This window comes from Schistocerca cancellata, chromosome 2, assembly GCF_023864275.1.
Source record: "Schistocerca cancellata isolate TAMUIC-IGC-003103 chromosome 2, iqSchCanc2.1, whole genome shotgun sequence".
Lineage (NCBI taxonomy): Eukaryota > Metazoa > Arthropoda > Insecta > Orthoptera > Acrididae > Schistocerca > Schistocerca cancellata.
In genome coordinates, this window is record NC_064627.1 from 700,769,533 (window position 1) to 700,791,731 (window position 22,199).

Below are 22,199 nucleotides of genomic sequence, written 5' to 3' on the forward strand. Positions count from 1 at the left end.
TGTCCTGTTGGAACAGCAAGTTCCCTTGCCGGTCTAGGAATGGTAGAACGATGGGTTCGATGACGGTTTGGATGTACCGTGCACTATTCAGTGTCCCCTCGACGATCACCAGTGGTGTACGGCCAGTGTAGGAGATCGCTCCCCACACCATGATGCCGGGTGTTGGCCCTGTGTGCCTCGGTCGTATGCAGTCCTGATTGTGGCGCTCATCTGCACGGCGCCAAACACGCATACGACCATCACTGGCACCAAGGCAGAAGCGACTCTCATCGCTGAAGACGACACGTCTCCATTCGTCCCTCCATTCACGCCTGTCGCGACACCACTGGAGGCGGGCTGCACGATGTTGGGGCGTGAGCGGAAGACGGCCTAACGGTGTGCGGGACCGTAGCCCAGCTTCATGGAGACGGTTGCGAATGGTCCTCGCCGATACCCCAGGAGCAACAGTGTCCCTAATTTGCTGGGAAGTGGCGGTGCGGTCCCCTACGGCACTGCGTAGGATCCTACGGTCTTGGCGTGCATCCGTGCGTCGCTGCGGTCCAGTCCCAGGTCGACGAGCACGTGCACCTTCCGCCGACCACTGTCGACAACATCGATGTACTGTGGAGACCTCACGCCCCACGTGTTGAGCAATTCGGCGGTACGTCCACCCGGCCTCCCGCATGCCCACTATACGCCCTCGCTCAAAGTCCGTCAACTGCACATACGGTTAACGTCCACGCTGTCGCGGCATGCTACCAGTGTTAAAGACTGCGATGGAGCTCCGTATGCCACGGCAAACTGGCTGACACTGACGGCGGCGGTGCACAAATGCTGCGCAGCTAGCGCCATTCGACGGCCAACACCGCGGTTCCTGGTGTGTCCGCTGTGCCGTGCGTGTGATCATTGCTTGTACAGCCCTCTCGCAGTGTCCGGAGCAAGTATGGTGGGTCTGACACACCGGTGTCAATGTGTTCTTTTTTCCATTTCCAGGAGTGTATTTTATGTGCTTTATGTAGTTTGTTCATTCAGTAAATTTGTGGGGTTGCTTTATGCAGTTGAATATATCTCTATTTCCTTGAAAAACAAAACAACCTAAAGCACAAAAAGTACATACGAAACTTTATTTGTATTATGAAGTAAAAAATTGTGAGGTAATAAATCAGAGACGCTAAGTAATACATATCAATAGTAACAGCGATAACAACATGAAGAGTACACAACAGAGATGAACAACAAGAAAACATCACAAATCATGGACAGTAACAAAATTATCACAAAAAATATAAATATAACATAAATATCTCAAGTAAAACAAAAATGTTCCAGACAAAAACATAATTAGAACCAAACCTATAAAAGTAAATATTTCTGCATATCACTTACAGCAATACCTATGTAAACATGTACTATCTCTAATCCATTGTCATTCAGGCTGTCCCGAGCTCATCGTGAGTGGTTTATAAAATAAAAACCATATGACGAGCAGTGTAGCTTGCTCATATTGATAATAAACAAGTCATTAGAAGACATTTTGCATTTTAGGCCCCAAAGAACAAAACTTTTGTTTAGTTTTGGTGATCGAGCTAGTGCATACACGTATAGAAGCAAACAGAGAATATTTGCAACGTTTGTTAGGGTTTTATGACTTGAATCTTTTCAAAAAATTTATTCCATTGAAAACTCAAAAACGAAAATTTTTCATACTTCTTTTCTTATTTTGGTTAAGGAATTTTCGCAAAATGTTGGTAAAAGTTTTTCTCATACACTTGCTGGAGATGTACTTACGGATACCCTCAAGTCTCTTGATGCTTGTCGCTGTCGTCATGAAAAGTCTAGACACATACACGAACAGTGCTCCAATAAGGGCCATCGGTACGACTAGAACGTAATTTACAACGAGTACCATGGCTATAATTCCACAGAGCACCAGGTAAATCTGCAACAGCAAAATAATTTTACACTTCTTTGGTTATATAGAGTGGAATTTCTCAATTAGCGTACAAGGTGGAAAATCATTGCATCTCATTTGTCATAAGACGTTTGCATGTAGCCAATACTACAATTTTTGCTTAGGAACAAGGCCAAAATTTACTTAAATTATCCGCTTTCTAACAAAAATCTGTGCGTTCATTTTTCATTATAGTAGTCTAATGAAACTCAACATTCGGAGGATATATTAGGTGACACTTTCGCAAATCGAAAACTTTATAGCTAGATAGCGAACTACGCGCTTGGTAGTCAACAGCAAGATATTTATTTCTAATATTAAAAATTCGTTGATATTAATATCCGCATTCATAACAGCAGATGAAAACTTGTGCAGTTACAAGGGAATTATATTTTCCAACAATGTTGATTTTCGTTAGAGCAGAATTGCGACGGGCGTTCAATAAATAATGCAACACATTTGCTTTTCTTTTTTGAAAGCAGGTTGGTTTCATTCAAGATTACAGTACACTATATAATACCCCACTCTTTGGCTACAAAACCCTATTTTTCTACCTAATCTCTCTTCAATGCGGCGGCCTTGGGCAACACTACTCGGAGGGACTCCATGCCGCGTACCGAGCACGGTGGCGCAGAGGTCAGCACACAGGACTCACATTTGAGAGGACGATGGGTCAAACCCGTGTCTTGCCATCCTGATTTAGGTGTTACGTGATTTGCCTAAATCGCGTAATACAAAGCGGGAAGGGTTCCTTTCATTCTCCACCCTACCCTCACCCGAGTGTGTGCTCCATCCCCAGTGACATGGCTGCCGACAGTGTGTTAAACATTAATCTCCTCTTCCTCTATGCCCTCATGTTACCACTTCACTGGTCGCCGTCGGACCCAACGTCTTGCTGCAGTAATAATTTCCCCAACATCGACGTACCGCTTCCACTGGACTGCATCATTTATTGGCCCAAATAGATGGAAGTCTGAAGGGTGCGAGACCTGAGCTGTACAGTGGATGAGGAAGAACAGTCCAAAGAAGTTTTCTGAGCTCCTTTCTGGTTCGAAGACTTGTGTTAGTTTTCTGAGCTCCTCTAATGTGCGCAGACTTGTGTGAGGCATTGCGTTGTCTTGGAGAAAGAGAAGCTCGTTTGTATTTTTCTAGAGACAAACACACTGAAGTCGTTTCCTTAATTTCCTGAAAAAGCACACTATACCGCAGAGTTCGTTGCAATTTGAAGCAGCACATCAAACGGAAAAACCTATTCAGATTCACAGAAGACAGTCGCCAAGACTTCACTGCCTGAAGGTGCGCCTTTGCTGGATGGAAAGCCCAAGTGCACTCCCCAACACATGGAAACTGTCGAGAAGCAGGAGAGGAAGGTTAGGTTAGTGTAAGATATTTATTTTGGTCAGGAAGATGAAGTACAGATAGGTTCTAATTACGTAATTTATCTTAAAGATCTGGCCTAATTACACAACTATACGCATAGCGCTACACAAGTACGCATAAAATCGCAATAAACTCAAAAACTGACGATGCTATACAGCTGGTGTTATCCTGCTGGAAAAAAATTCGCAATACCACGTGAAACAAGTGACAGCTACACTCAAACTCGACCCTTCACCTATAAGCTGTCATGAAAAAAGGCTGGGAGATATGTTTAGCTGACGTTGATGCTGGTATTGGACAGAGAGGAGTTTAAAAAGTATATTACCTGTGAGCACACAGTATCTATCATTCTTTGACGTCAGAGTTCACTGCAGACGCCTACTCACAAACCATCCTGCCGCCCAGGTAATTGAAGCCAATACACGATACTGTAACTGACGGAAAAAGATGCGTCACAATTTTAATTACACTTCGAAATTGGAGTGAAAAAACCAGCACTTGTAATCAATGGGTCATAATGCAGCACATGTACTGGGAAAAATCGTTCTCCTAAAAGAGGGTAAAGGGGGCGATAGTTGAACTTGCACTCTCCTCAATGTACATATACCCCGTTTGTCACGCCTGCCCCTCCCCCCCCCCCTTCACCGCCTCCCTCCCACAATTCACCTATGAGGAGCACACAGTGTTTTTCAAAATGCCAGCTGCACCACCGAATGGCTCGTGGCACATGCTCGCCGCTATCCCCACAAGACTTTCCGCCCTTTGCTGTTTTCTGGCAGCCGTCTGTGACCGCTGGCCTTCCACCATCCGACCGCCTTAAAGCGACGCTCCTATGCCAACACAAAAGCGTGTATAGCCAACTAAACAATAAGAGATAAAGGAATAGTGCAATTTGTTCGTCTAAAATATAGCGAAAAAGCCCCCACACTTCGTCCCCACAGTCAGAGCGCATCCGCGTCTGAAGACCAACCCCAGTAGACACGCCCCTCCCCGTCGCACCTACAAGCCCAACAAAATTCCGGAAAATGATTCAGATGGCTTTTTCAAAAGTCGGCTGCTTGCGAAACAGGAAGCCTTCCACCTAAAGCGACTGCAGGCTCATACTTCAGACAGCAGTTTCGAAACGATCCTCAATGCCCCAAAAATCTTACAGTTTCCTTACGTTGTGACTGTCTTTCAATCACTAAGTGTTAGTGTGTGTGTGTGTGTGTGTGTGTGTGTGTGTGTGTGTGTGTGTGTGTATGTTCCTGTGTTATCAGACCAGCAGAAACAATATCATTTACACTGTGCAATGTCTAGTTTTCTGTGAGAGCCTATGAATCAAACAGGGATCCTCTATTGCGACTGATAATCTGTGGGAGATGGTCCTCATACAGTACAGGCACTGAAACTTTACATTGCTTTGTGCAAGCAACGTCGATCACTGGCTGCCTGCTCCAATGGATCAATATCTGTATATTTAATAGGATCACCTAATATGCTCGATGCCAGCATGCAGATGGTAATTGTTTTCGATATATCAGAAGAGAGAGATGCTGTGAGAATCTATTGGATGAAGTTAGCGGAGCTTTTATAGTTCGCAATTTTTCTCTGTTGGATGGTACAGAATAACGATGATAGAGCCGGCCGAAGTGGCCGTGCAGTTCTAGGCGCTGCAGTCTGGAACCGCGAGACCGCTACGGTCGCAGGTTCGAATCTTGCCTCGGGCATGGATGTGTGTGATGTCCTTAGGTTAGTTAGGTTTAACTAGTTCTAAGTTCTAGGGGGCTAATGACCTCAGAAGTTGAGTCCCATAGTGTTCAGAGCCATTTGAACCATTTTTGAACGATGATAGAATATTTGCATGACAGATGTGACTGGACCCAGAGCAGCACGAATCTACTTTGGACTGCAGTACCTGTACGATATTGACTCCTCCTAATTTTCCCAATAACAAACACCACTGTAACTGTTTGTAAAGTCTTTTATATTTCCTCACATTGCAGGAGAAGGCTTCGTTTGGCGCTGACTTTACACATCTACATCGTTGGCGGAACTACAACAACATGTTCCTATTTCCATTGAGTGGTGAAAACAAGGTCCTACAGCATTAGCTCAGCTCACTCTACACAGGTTGCAGAATGTGGTAGAGGTAGCTCTCTCTCACTTCCGCTCAGTTTCGACATAAATTGGGACCATCACATGAGCAAAGCTGCATGGTTGGCGGGGCAGAGTTTGAGGACAAGTTACAAAATGCATAGGGACTATATAAAACCCTGTTGGAATTTTAACAGATATTTTCGAAAAAGGTGATTCGTTTCAAGGTATGAGAGTGCCATGAATGTGATTCAGTAGTGGCTGTAATCATTAAAAGACCTCACTAGGATCCAATGCGTGGAAGTGATTGAATGGAAAGACTTGATCCCATATCGCAGACAGCATTTTCACCAGAAAGAGTAATACTAGAGATCTGAAAAGCCATTGTTCATTTCTTCAACCTCAATCAACACAATCATTCTCAATCAATCATCGTCTATAACCCAGTGGATACATCGCAGAACCCTTGAAGCGGCATTGAAACAGAAATCGTCACAAATACTGGAGAAATATCTAGTGGTGACATGTGAGGGTTGCAAATGCCTGTCTGCATGCCATGTTCCTTAGCTGAATCACTTTCTAAAGTCAGTGATTTTATTACGAACGTACACCATCAGTGACGTGTAACAGCATTGTCGTTCTATTAGTACACACTCCTGCGATTACCACCTGTATTCAATGTCGAGGTATTTGTGTGGGAAAACCACTTCATTTGGTAGTAATGCCATACCTCGATTTATATGGTTTTTGTAGTTTTTAACATGGATATTGTTAGTGATACTTGTGAGCCAAAATGATTCAAGCAACTTTATAGCTATAAAATTTTAAACTTGTCCATAAAATTAATTTTAATTTATTGAGAAACATATGCATGATGTTGATATTTCAACTCCATTATTTCTTAATATAATTAAGTTACATATAAGTACTAATTATTTACTACATTTGTTTGAAATTTGAAAACATATTTAGATTAGTTTAGTTAGTTCCAAAAATTATTTTATCACAAAATATTCGTAACCCACACACTACGTAACCATACTGTAATTTATTAATATTATTTGTAATATCATTTAAATGGAATTTTATTAGAAATACACTCCTCCTACTCGCTCTCCGTGTCATATGACGGACTATCATTACACAACACACTTATCCTAGCCTGTTGAAACTTCTTAATTAAATTTTTAGTTAAACTGAAATGACAGAGAAAGTGAAACTTCTAAATATGATTTTACCTAAACTGTCGAATGCTTGGTCAATGTTCTTAAACTGCTGAGTGAAATTGAATGCAAGTAAACCTGCTTACACTGCTGAGTTAAACTGAACGCACTGTCTCTTCGTTTGTCTTTATCATTTCATATCTGACCTACAGAATCTGCCCTGACAAACAGAACTCAAACTTTTCCTATTCATTAATTACCCACAATATTCAACCGTAACGCGATCTGACTGCTTTATAATAACCTGACTTCAAATAATTAATACAAAAGAATGGCCCTGAATAAGAAGAAATCCTAACAATAAGTCACTTACCTCACAAAGAATCTTCATTACACGAACTACAGAAATGCCGCAAGCCCCAATACTGCCACCTAAATAAAACATTCTAACTAATAAAGGCTCTAATTACTAATAGGCATATGGTTAGCAAAGGAAAGATTTTGTTGCAGAGCAAACATTGTATTTACCTTAATAATGTGACAACCACTTCAAAACTTATATTATCGACCGTAACATCCAGTTCCAAAAATTATATAATCGTCGACAAATTACATTTCCATGAAGGACACACGTACAGATCGTCCGCTCGCGCTAACACTTCAAACCTCTAATCTCCATCACTCCCTACTTCCACCACTGCTGGCGGTTCACCTCCAGCTGCTAGTCCGACCAGCCACAGAGTCTCTTACAGAGTGCGGACATCGCTGTCAGAGTTATTAACGCAGGGCGCTACAAAGCACTGCCAACATATAGACACATAAACAGCCTACTTATAGTGTTCTTTCCAGGCGAACTTGTGACACCCATCATACTGTTGATTCACTTTCTTGTCCTTTGACAGGAATCACTCCATTTTCTTTTCAGGTTTGGAATTCCTGGTTATCGTGTTGTTTTCCCTTTAGAAGATCCTTGCACCCTGAAGATATTATTGCTGAACGAATGCTTTGTGTTCTGCACTGGGGAGACAGGATTCGTCGTTCAATATGAGGTTTCGATAGTTCTTTTCATAGTTTTGAGAGGAATTCTCTTTTTGCATTTTTACTTCTCATATCAAGTAAAAATTTACAATATAGAGCGTAAGCATTGAGAAAAGCTAAATCTAGTATATAAAAAATACAACAAATGACCACCTTCTTGTTCCACATTTCACTGAATAATGTCTAGGCATCTTATCAATCGTATCTATTCCTGACTTTGTTGAGTTGTAGATCATTATTATTTGAGTCTTTTTTTCTGCTCATGCTCACTAAGATAAAATTTTGTAATAGAGTACACAACAAAATGATTGATTTATTTTGTGTAGGAACACACGAAGCTAAAACAGTATTCTGTGCATATCCAAAAGTGCCCGATAGTGGACGCGTCTGTTTTGATGGCAACATTTCTTTTGGTATTTCTTTTCGGTTGGCCTGAAGAGTTCCCACAAGTGTCAATTTATTAGCAAGAAGTTCTCGTCCCAAATCAAAACTTGTATAAACGTTATCAGTGGTAATGTTCCTACCAGGTCCCTTGAGGTGATCAGCTAAATCATGTATCACTCGTTTCCCTTGATTTATTTCCCTTCCTTCAGCAGATTTACCTGTATACATTTGTGCATTTGTGACATAACTGGTCTCACAATCTACAGCTGCCCGCACTTTTAGCCCATACTTTCCAGGTTTTGTAGGAAGAGTTGGGCTCAGAATTTTGTTATCTTTTGCATGATTGTTGGTATACATTACTATTACACTCTGCATGCGATTTGTGATAAAAAGTCTGAAACAGTCTGCCCTTATCTGTAATTGTGGTCAAACGTGACGTGGAAAACGCACAGTTTCACGAATTACATTCCTTGAAAGCTACTTGCACACATCAGGTGGTACTGTGTTATACGTTATCTGTCCACTTCTAGAAACAAAAGTAGATGCACTCGTTACCTGAAAACCATTACCATATTCTTCACAGCCAATCATATCCACTTCATCTCCGACCTGTATATCTCCCCTATCACATCTCCATCAACATCAGTGTCATCCCCGTTTCCAAAAATTCATTCATTATCACTATCACTCTTCTGTAAGTCTGCCAAAGCCTGCTAGAGATCGTACTCCCTTGCAAAACGTATATCACCATCCATGACGAATAAACTATAACACCACGTCTTTCCTCCACAAAACTCAATTCGAAACTATGAACTTGTCGTAACAAACATATGACTGTATTTTCTATTCATTGTTTATAAGAATGGACAAATGAATAACAAATGAATGTCGGCTTATAAGGTGCATTGTTGCCAATATTTATTTTCGTAACAAAACTTATATATAACACTGAAAATCACATGTTGTATACCTAGAGTATTTTCTGACCCCGCTACAAAAATTTCAAACTGTTGTACTACGAAATGTGATATAATAATAAATATTTAACCCAGATATAATAAAAAGTCTGTGAATATCATATCTGTAGGATGAGAGTTTCCACCCACGATAAAACATTTTCTTGTACTGAAACAAATCTTGGGGTCTAAAAACACCACAAACATCATGCAAGGGTTGAAGTCTTGAAGCAGATAGTTCTCTTAAAACTACACTGATTTTGCTCATAAAGCTAATAGAAATCGGCTGTCTCTGCTCTTGTGCTCTCATGACAGTTTTTTATCATCAGGATTCCGTGTTTAAAAAAAAGGTGTTATTTCATAGTTCATAACCGCTAATTATAAGGCAGAACCAGTTGAATTGTAGCTCGTTGTGGAATCTAGAATTGATAGTGCTTTTTTCCCCTAACATGTGAGTAGATTGCCTGAAACAGGTAGTGATGATCGAGTTTCTTCCAAAACTAGAACGCAAGACTCTGCTGCTGTATGACAGAAAATTAACAGGCATGGCGGAAGTTATGCATGAAAAATGTCAAATGGTCATTGGTTTCGATGTAATGGATGAGATTTATAGGAGGTTCTATTACAAGACGGACTCTCATGATTTGTTTCGTAAACGCCTGCATGACACAGCATCGCAATAGTGAAGCGAGACGTGCCATAGTGTACAGAACAGCTAAGACGTCTTGAATTATAACTTATTGTTGTTCAACGTAAAATACACTCCTGGAAATGGAAAAAAGAACACATTGACACCGGTGTGTCAGACCCACCATACTTGCTCCGGACACTGCGAGAGGGCTGTACAAGCAATGATCACACGCACGGCACAGCGGACACACCAGGAACCGCGGTGTTGGCCGTCGAATGGCGCTAGCTGCGCAGCATTTGTGCACCGCCGCCGTCAGTGTCAGCCAGTTTGCCGTGGCCTACGGAGCTCCATCGCAGTCTTTAACACTGGTAGCATGCCGCGACAGCGTGGACGTGAACCGTATGTGCAGTTGACGGACTTTGAGCGAGGGCGTATAGTGGGCATGCAGGAGGCCGGGTGGACGTACCGCCGAATTGCTCAACACGTGGGGCGTGAGGTCTCCACAGTACATCGATGTTGTCGCCAGTGGTCGGCGGAAGGTGCACGTGCCCGTCGACCTGGAACCGAACCGCAGCGACGCACGGATGCACGCCAAGACCGTAGGATCCTACGCAGTGCCGTAGGGGACCGCACCGCCACTTCCCAGCAAATTAGGGACACCGTTACTCCTGGGGTATCGGCGAGGACCATTCGCAACCGTCTCCATGAAGCTGGGCTACGGTCCCGCACACCGTTAGGCCGTCTTCCGCTCACGCCCCAACATCGTGCAGCCCGCCTCCAGTGGTGTCGCGACAGGCGTGAATGGAGGGACGAATGGAGACGTGTCGTCTTCAGCGATGAAAGTCGTTTCTGCCTTGGTGCCAAAGATGGTCGTATGCGTGTTTGGCGCCGTGCAGGTGAGCGCCACAATCAGGACTGCATACGACCGAGGCACACAGGGCCAACACCCGGCATCATGGTGTGGGGAGCGATCTCCTACACTGGCCGTACACCACTGGTGATCGTCGAGGGGACACTGAATAGTGCACGGTACATCCAAACCGTCATCGAACCCATCGTTCTACCATTCCTAGACCGGCAAGGGAACTTGCTGTTCCAACAGGACAATGCACGTCCGCATGTATCCCGTGCCACCCAACGTGCTCTAGAAGGTGTAAGTCAACTACCCTGGCCAGCAAGATCTCCGGATCTGTCCCCCATTGAGCATGTTTGGGACTGGATGAAGCGTCGTCTCACGCGGTCTGCACGTCCAGCACGAACGCTGGTCCAACTGAGGCGCCAGGTGGAAATGGCATGGCAAGCCGTTCCACAGGACTACATCCAGCATCTCTACGATCGTCTCCATGGGAGAATAGCAGCCTGCATTGCTGCGAAAGGTGGATATACACTGTACTAGTGCCGACATTGTGCATGCTCTGTTGCCTGTGTCTATGTGCCTGTGGTTCTGTCAGTGTGATCATGTGATGTAACTGACCCCAGGAATGTGTCAATAAAGTTCCCCTTTCTGGGACAATGAATTCACGGTGTTCTTATTTCAATTTCCAGGAGTGTAATTGCGTTTTTCTGAAGTGTTAGCTAATGACATGAAAGGTTTTATTCTCTAATGTTATTTAACGTGTCTGAAATGTAAAACACACATGATCGTCTGTAATCATCGGCGGTGCACTTCGCTGGATGTCGCAAAATAATGAGATGCATATTGTATCGTTCTTTTGAACATAAAAACTATACCGATTTTGCTCATAAAACTAAAAGAAAATGGACTGTGCCTGTTTTCGTGAAAGAGGACATTTATTATTATTATCATTATTGTGTTTTGCGTTTTTAATAGTTGCTTTATCGTAGGATTCGCATTGATGTTAAATACAAATGCCCAGTGCGCTGAAAGGCGTGATGGTCGACTTGCCTAAGAGGTCACAGCTGTTCCTTTAGACAAACAGGCCACAGTTGTGGGATAGCTATCATATATCACGGTTTTGTTCCGAGGGATACGGGCACTGCTCTCTATTGTATGTGTAGCTGAACACCCAGCAATGCCCGCATTGTACTGAAGACACTGCAGTGTGAGGCTGCAGCTGCTTTAGGCGGAAGGCTTCCTGTTTCGCAAGCAGCCGACTTTTGATAAAGCCATCTGGATCTTTCTCCGGTACTTCGTTGTTGTTCCAGAGGGGTCCAGTATTTCCGAGAAATACGTTTAACAAATAGCAAGAAAGAGTTGCGTTCACGATAGATACAATTGTTCACCATCGCAGAATGGCAGGCTGCTGGAGGCGAGAGCGGCGTGTCTACTGGGGTGGTTGCCAGACACGGACGTGCTCTAACTATAGGGGCAAAGTGTGGGGGCTCTGTCGCTATATTTTAGACGAACAAATTGCACTTGACTGAGCCATCTTTTTATCTCCTATTGTTTAGTTGACAATACACGATTTTGTGTTGGTGGTGGAGCGTCGCCTTTAGGTGGCTAGGTGGTTGAAGACCAGTGGTCACAGAGGGGTGGCAGAAAAACAGCAGAGGGTGGAAAGCTTTGTGCGGACAGCAGCCAGCGCGTACCGCGAGGCGTTCGGCGGAGCAGCTGGCCGTTAGGAAAAGCCTGACGGCATGACGGACGGGGTGTAAGAGGGCCTCGATTTTCAGCAGTTTGTGGTTGTACGTCGAGGAGAACGCACGTTCAACTACCGCCAACTTTGCAGTATTTTAGGACAACGATTTTCTCCAGTACATGTGCTACATTATGACCCGTCCATTACGAGTGCTGGTTTTCTCACGGCAATTTCAAAGTGTAATTAGAACTGTGACGCATTTTTTCCGTGAGTTACGGTATCATGTATTGGTTTCGGTTACCTTGGCTGCAGGGTAGTTTGTGAGTAGGCGTCTGTAGCGAACTCTGACGTCAAACAACAGTAGATACTGTGTAGTCATAGGTAATGCACTGTTTAAACTGCTCTCTGCCCAACACCAGCACCTCATCAGTTGATCAGCATCTCCCACCAAAAAGAATAAATATAGTACGTTACATCCCAGGCCTTTTTCCTACCAGTTTGTAGGTGAAGGGTACAGTTTGAGTGTGTCTGCTGCTAGTTTCGAGTGGCATTGCGAATTTTTTTCCAGCAGGATGACTCCAGTTGTATGGCATCGTCAGTTTTTGAGTTGGATTGCGATTTTATGCGTCTTTGTGTAGCGCTATGCATATAGTTGTGTAATTAGGCCAATCTTTACGTTTAAATTGGAAATTTGTGGCAAATTCCAGTGAGGCCAAACTACTGAGGTCATTCGTTCCTAGGCTTACACACTATTTAATATAACTTAAAACTAACTTACACTAAAGACAACATACGAACCCATGCCTATGGGCGGACTCCAACCTCCGAAGGGCGCGGCCGCATGAACTGTGGGAATGGTCCTCAGACCATGCGGCTACCCCTTGCGCGGTTTTATGTTTAATTACGTAATTAAGACCTGTCTGTACTTCACTTTCCTGGTGAAAATAAATAAAGTACATTAACTTAACCTTCCTCTCCTGCATCTAAACAGTTTTCATGCGTTGGTGGGTGCACTTGGACTTTCTATCCAGGAGGACCAGGTTTCGAGACCCGGAAATGGTACTTCCAATGTTAATTTCCTGTCAATTCCTGGGTGAGGGCTGGGGTGGAATGCCAGCACAGCCATAGGACAAAAAAATTCCAGACAAAATTCGAAATTCCTGCTAATAGGACTGAAGACCACAACAACAACAACAACATCAACAACAACAACAACAGGTCGAACGAGTATTTTGTAAGCCGCCTCCTTTGTTGATGGACTACATTTTCTAAGGACTCTCGAAATGAATCTCAACCTGATACCCGCCTATCTAACAATTAATTTTATATGATCATTCCACTTCAAATCGTTCCGCACGAATACTCCCAGTTATTTTACAGAAGTAACTGCTACCAGTGTTTGTTCCAGTAGGTAAAAAGACGAGGGCTAGTAGAAATCCTTGGGTAACAGAAGAAATATTGAATTTAATTGATGAAAGGAGAAAATATAAAAATGCAGCAAATGAAGCAGGCAATAAGGAATACAAAATCTCACAAATGAGATCGACAGGAAGTGAAAAATGGCTAAGCAGGCATGACTAGAGGATAAATTTAAGGATGTAGAGGTTTATCTCACTAGGGGTAAGATCGATACTGCCTACAGGTAAATTAAAGAGACCTTTGGAGAAAGGGGAACCACTTGTATGAATATCAAGAGCTCAGATGGAAACCCAGTTCTAAGCAAAGAAGGGAAAGCAGAAAGGTGGAAGGAGTATATAGAGGGTCTATACAAGGGCGATGTACTTGGGGGACAATATTATGGAAATGGAAGACGATGTAGATGAAGATGAAATGGGAGATACGATACTGCGTGAAGAGTTTGACAGAGCACTGAAAGACCTGAGTCAAAACAAGGCCCCGGGAGTAGACGACATTCCATTAGAACTACTGACGGCCTTGGGAGAGCCAGTCCTGACAAAACTCTACCATCTGGTGAGCAAGATGTACGAGACAGTTGAAATACTCTCAGACTTCAAGAAGAATATAATAATTCCAATCCCAAAGAAAGCAGGTGTTGACAGATGAGAAAATTACCGAACTATTAGTTTAATAAGTCACAGCTGCAAAATACTAACACGAATTCTTTACAGGCGAATGGAAAAACTGGTAGAAGCCGACCTCGGGGAAGATCAGTTTGGATTCCGTAGAAATGTTGGAACACGTGAGGCAATACTGTCCTTACGACTTATCTTAGAAGAAAGATTAAGGAAAGGCAAACCTACGTTCCTAGCATTTGTAGACTTAGAGAAAGCTTTTGACAATGTTGACTGGAATATTCTCTTTCAAATTCTAAAGGTGGCAGGGGTAAAATACAGGGAGCGAAAGGCCATTTACAATTTGTACAGAAACCAGATGGCAGTAATAAGAGTCGAGGGGCATGAAAGGGAAGCAGTGGTTGGGAAGGGTGTGAGACATGGTTGTAGCCTCTCCCCGATGTTATTCAATCTGTATATTGAGCAAGCAGTAATGGAAACAAAAGAAAAATTTGGAGTAGGTATTAAAATCCATGGAGAAGAAATAAAAACTTTGAGGTTTGCCGATGACATTGTAATTCTGTCAGAGACAGCAAAAGGACTTGGAAGAGCAGTTGAACGGAATGGACAGTGTCTTGAAAGGAGGATATAAGATGAACATCAACAAAAGCAAAACGAGGATAATGGAATGTAGTCGTATTACGTCGGGTGATGCTGAGGGAAGTAGATTAGGAAATAAGACACTTAAAGTAGTAAAGGAGTTTTGCTATTTGGGGAGCAAAATAACTGATGATGGTCAAAGTAGAGAGGATATAAAATGTAGACTGGCAATGGCAATGAAAGCCTTTCTGAAGAAGAGAAATTTGTTAACATCGAGTATAGATTTAAGTGTCAGGAAGTCGTTTCTGAAAGTATTTGTATGGAGTGTAGCCATGTACAAAAGTAAAACATGGACGATAAATAGTTTAGACAAGAAGAGAATAGAAGCATTCGAAATGTGGTGCTACAGAAGAATGCTGAAGATTAGATGGGTAGATCACATAACTAATGAGGAGGTACTGAATAGGATTGGTGAGTGGAGGAATTTGAGGCACAACTTGAAGAGGGGATTGGTTGGTAGGACATGTTCTGAGGCATCAAGGGATCACCAATTTATTATTGGAGGGCAGCGTGGAGGGTAAAAATCGTAGAGGGAGACCAAGAGATGAATACACTAAGCAGATTCAGAAGGATGTAGGCTTCAGTACGTACTGGGAGATGAAGAAGCTTGCACAGGATACAGTAGCATGGAGAGCTGCATCAAACCAGTCTTAGGACTTAAGGCCATAACAACAACAACAAACAGGGTAGGTTGGAGTAGGGGGAGAGGAGAGCGGGTGGGGGGCTGGGGCGCACGTGCAGGCTGAGAGAAACACGTGATGTCATCTGGGGGTGGGGGCGGGCGTGGTCTGGGGCGGGGATGGGTGTGGTTGGGGGCGGGGCAGAGTGTGGGGGTTGACCGATTGATCAGTTTAATTTAGTTGCATTTCAATTTGATATCAAAATTGGAGTGATAAGGGCATCTCCCTACTACTATCACCTGTGACCGATTTTCGAAAGAAATTTTCACCATCAGACTTGTAACAAGCAATGAATTCCGTGCAGATGGTTCTCTGTTGCTGTCTATGGACTTCTGTTAGGCAGCGAGAAATTCAAAATGCACACACTTTTGTGTACCCCAACTGGCGGACGAGTGTGTCAGCACTGCCAACAGAGACGTGCAGTGGAGGAGCGAGGTGTCTGATTGTGATTCGTTGATGTCCGCACGTTCCAACTTCGTATGAGTCACAGCTGCGTGCGACCGGCTTGCACACGAGAGTGGACAGGTTTGTAGGACTTTGTTGCGACGATGACAGATGCTTCGAGCAACAACTCATCGTGCTTTTGTTCATTGCCAAGTCTCTGTAGACATTCTGCAAGCACCTACAAATATCTGCGATGCTCTTGTTTTCCGCCAAAATCTCGATGACAGTCTGCTTGGAACACAATTCTGCTACAGACGTCGTTTTGCAAGCTAGGTGGTAACAGCGGTTACCGTAAGATCACCCAAGTAAAGCCCTGTGTGGGTTGGCTAGCACTTGCATGGGTGACCGTCCGATTCTACTGAGCGCTGTTGGCAAATGAAATGTACTCAGTCACTGTGAACCAACTGAGGAAGTTATTGATAGAGAAGTAGTGCCTCCGGTCATGAATACTGACAATGGCTGGGAGAGTGGTGTGGTGACCACATGCCCTCCATATCCGCATCCAGTGATGTCTACCGGTTGAGGATGACACGGCGGTCGGTCGGTACCGTTGGACCTTCTGAGGCTTGTCCAGACAGAGTTGTAACGGTACCACGAATCGGAACATTATGAAACCATAGGGACTGCAACACCAACACTCCACGATGACCCACAACAAATTCCGCATTTTTCAACCTAAATTGGCTGTGAGAAAATTAAGTGTTTCATTACTTATTGAATGCCGTCGTATTATCCCTGCTAAACCTACATAGATCAAAACCGGTCTCTGTTTGACAACAGTTAAAATTTATATTTTGGATTAAGCAGTTCTCAGCTCTTGATGCTTCGTACCAGCACTCCAAAAGAGCCACGATGAGTTTTGAGGAAATTCTTACTTTACCTCATACCAAAATCCATATTTAGAAATGTACAGTACATAACAGCCTATTGGGCTACTATTTATGAATTGTTGTGTATTTATCTAAGGCACGACAGAAAGTGAACCAGAATGGCCCCTCCATTGCAAAATGGTTCAAATGGATCTGAGCACTATGTGACTTAACTTCTGAGGTCATCAGACGCCTAGAACTTAGAACTACTTAAACCTAACTAACCTAAGGACATCACACACATCCATGCCCGAGGCCGGATTCGAACCTGCGACCGTCGCGCGGTTCCAGACTGTAGCGTCCAGAACCGCTCAGCCACCCCGGCCGGCCCTCCATTGCACAAGTTCACACTAGTCTTAGTTCGCTGATGCAGAGGACGTTTTAGAAGGAGTAATGAGGCATACCTGAATCATACTAATTTTAAACTGTGGCAGCATTTCGTCGATGGATCCCATATCCTTAGAAAATCTATTGAGTATTCTGCCAGAGGGGTTCGTGTCGAAGAAACGCATAGGGGCCCTCAGTATGCAGTTGAACATGGCGTTGTGCAGGTTTCGCGACGCCCTCATGCACATGTTGAAGAAGGCCACGGACCGGACCTGTGAAAGCAGGATGCAGCCCAGCACGAGGCCGCCGTACAGCTCGAGGAAGAACTCGCTGGGGGGCAGCGACGCCAGCTCCACAGACAGCGTGTGGTTGCGGCCGCCGGCCTGTTCCAGCTGCAGCTGCAGGGACGTCCTCAGCACCTCCGTACTAGACCTGCGAACAATGTCGACAGTGTAATACGCTGTGGCAGACCGACTACAAGATAATGAGACGAAAGATGGACGCTCATGTTGAGTGTTAGGACACCCATTTATGGCTGCATGGGGTATCTCCAGTCACAGATTCAACATCAAGAACAATCAAGAAGTTTTTATTCCCAGATTTCTGTGTCTAAAACTTGAAAGCGAGAGAGTGGTAATTGGCTTCCGATACTACGACAATAGCTCATTTGTAAACTAAAAAGAAAGTCTTGTGGCGCCACGGTCTGGTACAGATCTTTCAATTGGACGCCATTTCGGCGACTTGCGCGTACTTGAAACCAACGGGTGGTCACCCATCCAAGTAGTGGCCAAGCCGAACGTTGCATCGAGTATGAACTGATTTTACCAATGTGGCAAGCCGTTGGCGATTTGAAATGAGACAATCGTCACGCTCCATATGCACCGTTTCTTATTCGTAGCTCTGGAAACGTCAAGCAAAAGATAACATTGTTAAGACAGCTTCATTACTGAATAGCTATTGGAAAAAATATGTTCAGTAGTCGTACTCACTCCCAAAGATCTGACGAATAGGTAAGGTGCACAATGTCGTTTTACCTATTGAACAACTGACAGCTTTTCGCGGACTGTGTTCACGGTTCTGGATTTCAACAGACGGAAATTGTCTGGATCTTACATTCGTCAGGTACGTTTTCGAACTACAGAGAGACATTAGGCGTCCGGGGACCTTTGGCTACGTGTGTGTCAGTCAGTTCTCGAAAGGAAATCATCAGGAAACAACAAATACATGGTAATCCTTGAAAAATGCATATTCTGACACGTGATATTTACTGCAGTCCACATTTTTAGTAAATTAACAATCAAAGTGATGATTTACCGAACAGAAGGACTTGCACCAAGCGGCCGAACTGCGCCAGATGGGGTCTCCCGGCAGTGAAACCGTACGATATTTTTCATTTCATTACCGAACTTTGAGTGTCAGCACTAAAACTAGTAAATTACTCTACTTCTGTAGCGAAATAAACAGCTGAGATATATGTACTTGTGCAATTACTGAACTAACTTTACTAAAAGGATTTCAGACGCACGTAAAATATGAAATGAAGAATACAACTGATAGGAAGCATTAAACGGGACTGATTAGAATTTAAGAAGAGGAGAACATCCGATCAATCGCTGATTGGTGGCAACAAGACGTTCGACATAAGGAGGACCGTACGAAAAGTGAAGTTCAATGAATAATTTGTAGAAGGTAGATTGCTTGAGAGTGCCACACAAATTCGATTCGGATCTTCGTCGTTAATTTTACAGCCCTTTTCTTCACTATTGGTGCAGAAATGAATCTTGACAAAATTAATTGTTCCCATTTATTCACTAGCTTAAACAGCGAGAACCAGGAAAACATTAATACCTCTCGAGGCTTATGATGTCTGCACGCCGTAGTACTGAAACCCATAACGTTTTCCCGATATTCATCCAACAAAACGGTGGTTTTTCAAATTACTGCTTTCATGGCACTTTCAACAAAGAGGGAATGTTTACATCTCTGTCTGTCACTGTCCACTTCTTATTGCAATGCAGTTTTTCGGCACAAAGTGCCACTTTTCCTCAGGTGCGGCTGCGTATAAAGGGCCTGACCTTCAGTAGTCTCTGTAGTGTGTGGCTGCGCAAATTTTTCCAAGGCCACACTGTGTTGGTACAACAGGTTCACATAAGAACTGGGTGTAAAAGGACTGAAAAAATAAATTCCAATCACGGATGATAAAACAGCAAATGAACATCTATGAGGAACGGTTGCACGTGACGCATTGCGAAAGCAATTTCCTCCGCTACCAACGTACAAGTGCCACGCTGCCAGCAGACTTCACTCACACAATTCATCTCAGGTAGCCACTATTCAGACATCGGGTACAACTCAATACAGAGATATAACATACGTATGTGTGGGTCTGATTAACCGGTCAATCTCATAAAACACTGGCGACATAATCATAACCTGAACGGTTGGCTACAAATTGGGTCTAATGTGATTATCGAGTCGTTTGTTTTCGCCACAAAGACAAAAAGCAGTCACAGATATCTCATATGAAGATGTGCTGAAACTGCGCCGGTTTCTCTAATGCAATATTTGCAGCCGTATGCGGCACACAACAGGGCTTCAACTCATTCCACAACGCTGGTCTGCCAGCTATGTTACAGTGCAGAAAACAATGAAGGAAAAGGAAGAAAAAGAGTGTTTAACCTCGAGTTGACGTCAGGGTCATTGGAGACGGTCTACAAGCTTGGATTAGAGAAGGATGGAAAATTGTCGGTGTCTCTTCCAAGGGACCTTTGTCGTTAAGTCGTATATAGAAACCAGGGCAGTGTTTATCTTGTTAGCCGCATGGGGATTTGAACTGTCATGTCCCCCTATGAGAGTCCACTGTGCTATATGCTGCATCACCTCACTACGACAGAAAATAATGATAGAGATACTCACACATATGCCTATATGATGTGTAAAAATTAGAAAGTAAATACATTACTACATGTTTAATGTATGTAAGACTACAAAAGTTCTAGAAATGTTTCTATGGCTGCTGGCAAATGATTTTTATTTCCATTTTTTCAATGTTTTTAGTACCATTGTATCGAGTAATTTGGAATTGACGTGGAAAGTTGACATGAAAATGTTCTAAATCTGAAGTAAAGAACACACATCGAATGTATTGTCAAATAACAATACACATCTAAGTTATTTCATTACTTGAAAGATGAAAAGCCCTAAGGGCGTGCTTCGCTTTTATTTCTGTTACTGTTTTGAAGTTTAATGAAATAGACTGATAGTGCTGTGTGACTCAGCATCCGTTTCCACTGGGTAATCGGAGGTGATGAGTCTTTTTCCTTCTGTTGACTGTGCGGGGGCTGGTGGTCTCTTTGACTCACAGAGCAAGGCTTGCGCACAGGGGCAAGGCGACGGGGAGTCGCCAAGTGACCAGGGGTGTCCTGCTGTTAGTGCAGGACGGTGTGTTGTGTGCACTACCAGCTAGAGTGCATTTTCCAATTTTCAGGGCCTCCCGCATGATGGGCTGCCGCCTTCAGAATTGTTCCCTGTACAGTTTGTAGTGGCCAACGCAGCCGGTTTTTTTAAATTTTTTTAGGCGTTTTGGTTCACACGCAAATTGATTTCCCAAGTATGCTGAAAATTTGACGTACTCCAGCTGGAGTGTTTTTTTGGAAGATAGTGGCAGGATACCAATCTAGAAGAGAGAGTGTTCGGTTATGGCATGGTGGACACATCACAGAGTTTTCCCGTAAGTGGAGGTCGAGACAGAGTCCAGTGTTCGAATCTGAGGATTGAAGTTCTTGGTAGTGCTGAGCACCGTGTTTGCCCACTATCGGAGGTGTTTGTGGTGAGCATTTTTGCAGCTCCAGCACACAGGGAAGTTTCTGTGTTGCCTTACAACCTCAGCGATGTGTTCTTTCGACTTGCAGTAGCATTTGTTCGCTTGATGCATGTGTAGACGACAAGGGGTTATTTTTATGAAATATGGTGCGAAATTGTGATTTAGTGTGTTTCAGTGCGCGATGTGCCAGCCTCACGTCAGACGGCGGACGAAGACTGGCCGGCGCGTTATGCAGGTGACACAGTTTTGCAACGAGCGTCGGTATGTGTGTATGTGCGCGGCAGCCATCAACAGCCAGAATGCAGCAGTAGCAGAATTACGCAGGTGCGGGCCGCGTGTGGCGCGGTTGCGTTAGCCAACTTATCGAGAACGTTCTAACGAACACGGCGCCGCGTAACCGGTGGATTCAGCAGCGGTCTGCACTATTTAAGGGCATCAGAGGTGGGCGTCGGCATCGGTGCGACCGATTGGGCGTTCGGTCGCTGTCACGTCATCATCACCAGTGACACTGACCCCGAGCACCGGCCGGCAGAGGGCATTGCACACTACTGCACTGGCGACTCCCGGCGTAGTCACGAGCCGCAGCATCTGCAGGAGGCGAACTAGGCCGGGCCCCATGCTGCTAACCTCCTATCGCCTGCGCAGCCGCTGACGGAGCATGGTGTCGTGTTCCCCGGGCTGCACGCATCAGCACATCTCCACCACGACATGAGTGGGGGGGCTGAACTACTGGAAAATGTATTGGTAGAACCAACAATAAAGAGGAAGATTGCTAAAAACAGCCACCTTCTTCTACCCATCCACGCCCTACAACCCCAACCACATCACCCGCTCTGGTCATCCTATTACACATGAAACAAAGCATTACAGTTTAGCCATTCACAATCACTGTGATGTAGAACATAGTCAGATAGCGTTAATGTTTATACACACAGGAGGTGTCGCATTGATAATTCCAATCCTCCATGCCAATATTGTCACCCAACCATTATTATTGATGTAACTGTCATTTATATGTGTTTTATTGGAGCTCTGTCTGTTTTGCAGCATTACGTTGGAACATCATACTTCATACGAATATCTACTGCAATAAATTGTTTGAATGAATAATCTTTTCCATTTCAGTAGAGAAGATACCTTGTCCATTTAATAATTGTAATCCTGTTTGCGGCGTATTTCATATAGTTTATTGGTTTGTCACAAGTTACTAACTTGGTCTTCACCACTAAGGCTGCATAGTATTAATGTCCGTTTAAATATTTCAAAATGATGGACAACAGCAATCA

The 22,199-nt window shown here is 43.9% G+C and overlaps 1 protein-coding gene across 1 annotated transcript in view; it reads right to left on the minus strand.

Moving 5' to 3' along the window:
- Nucleotides 1-22,199, minus strand: part of LOC126157785 (ATP-binding cassette sub-family C member 4-like) — a 241,759-nt gene that overhangs the window by 77,112 nt on the left and 142,448 nt on the right. The window contains exons 12-13 of the mRNA XM_049916399.1: nucleotides 17,168-17,522; nucleotides 1,768-1,918 (exon numbers count right to left, since the gene is read on the minus strand). Of these exons, the coding sequence (XP_049772356.1) occupies nucleotides 1,768-1,918; nucleotides 17,168-17,522 (506 nt within the window). The remainder of the gene's footprint in view (nucleotides 1-1,767; nucleotides 1,919-17,167; nucleotides 17,523-22,199) is intronic.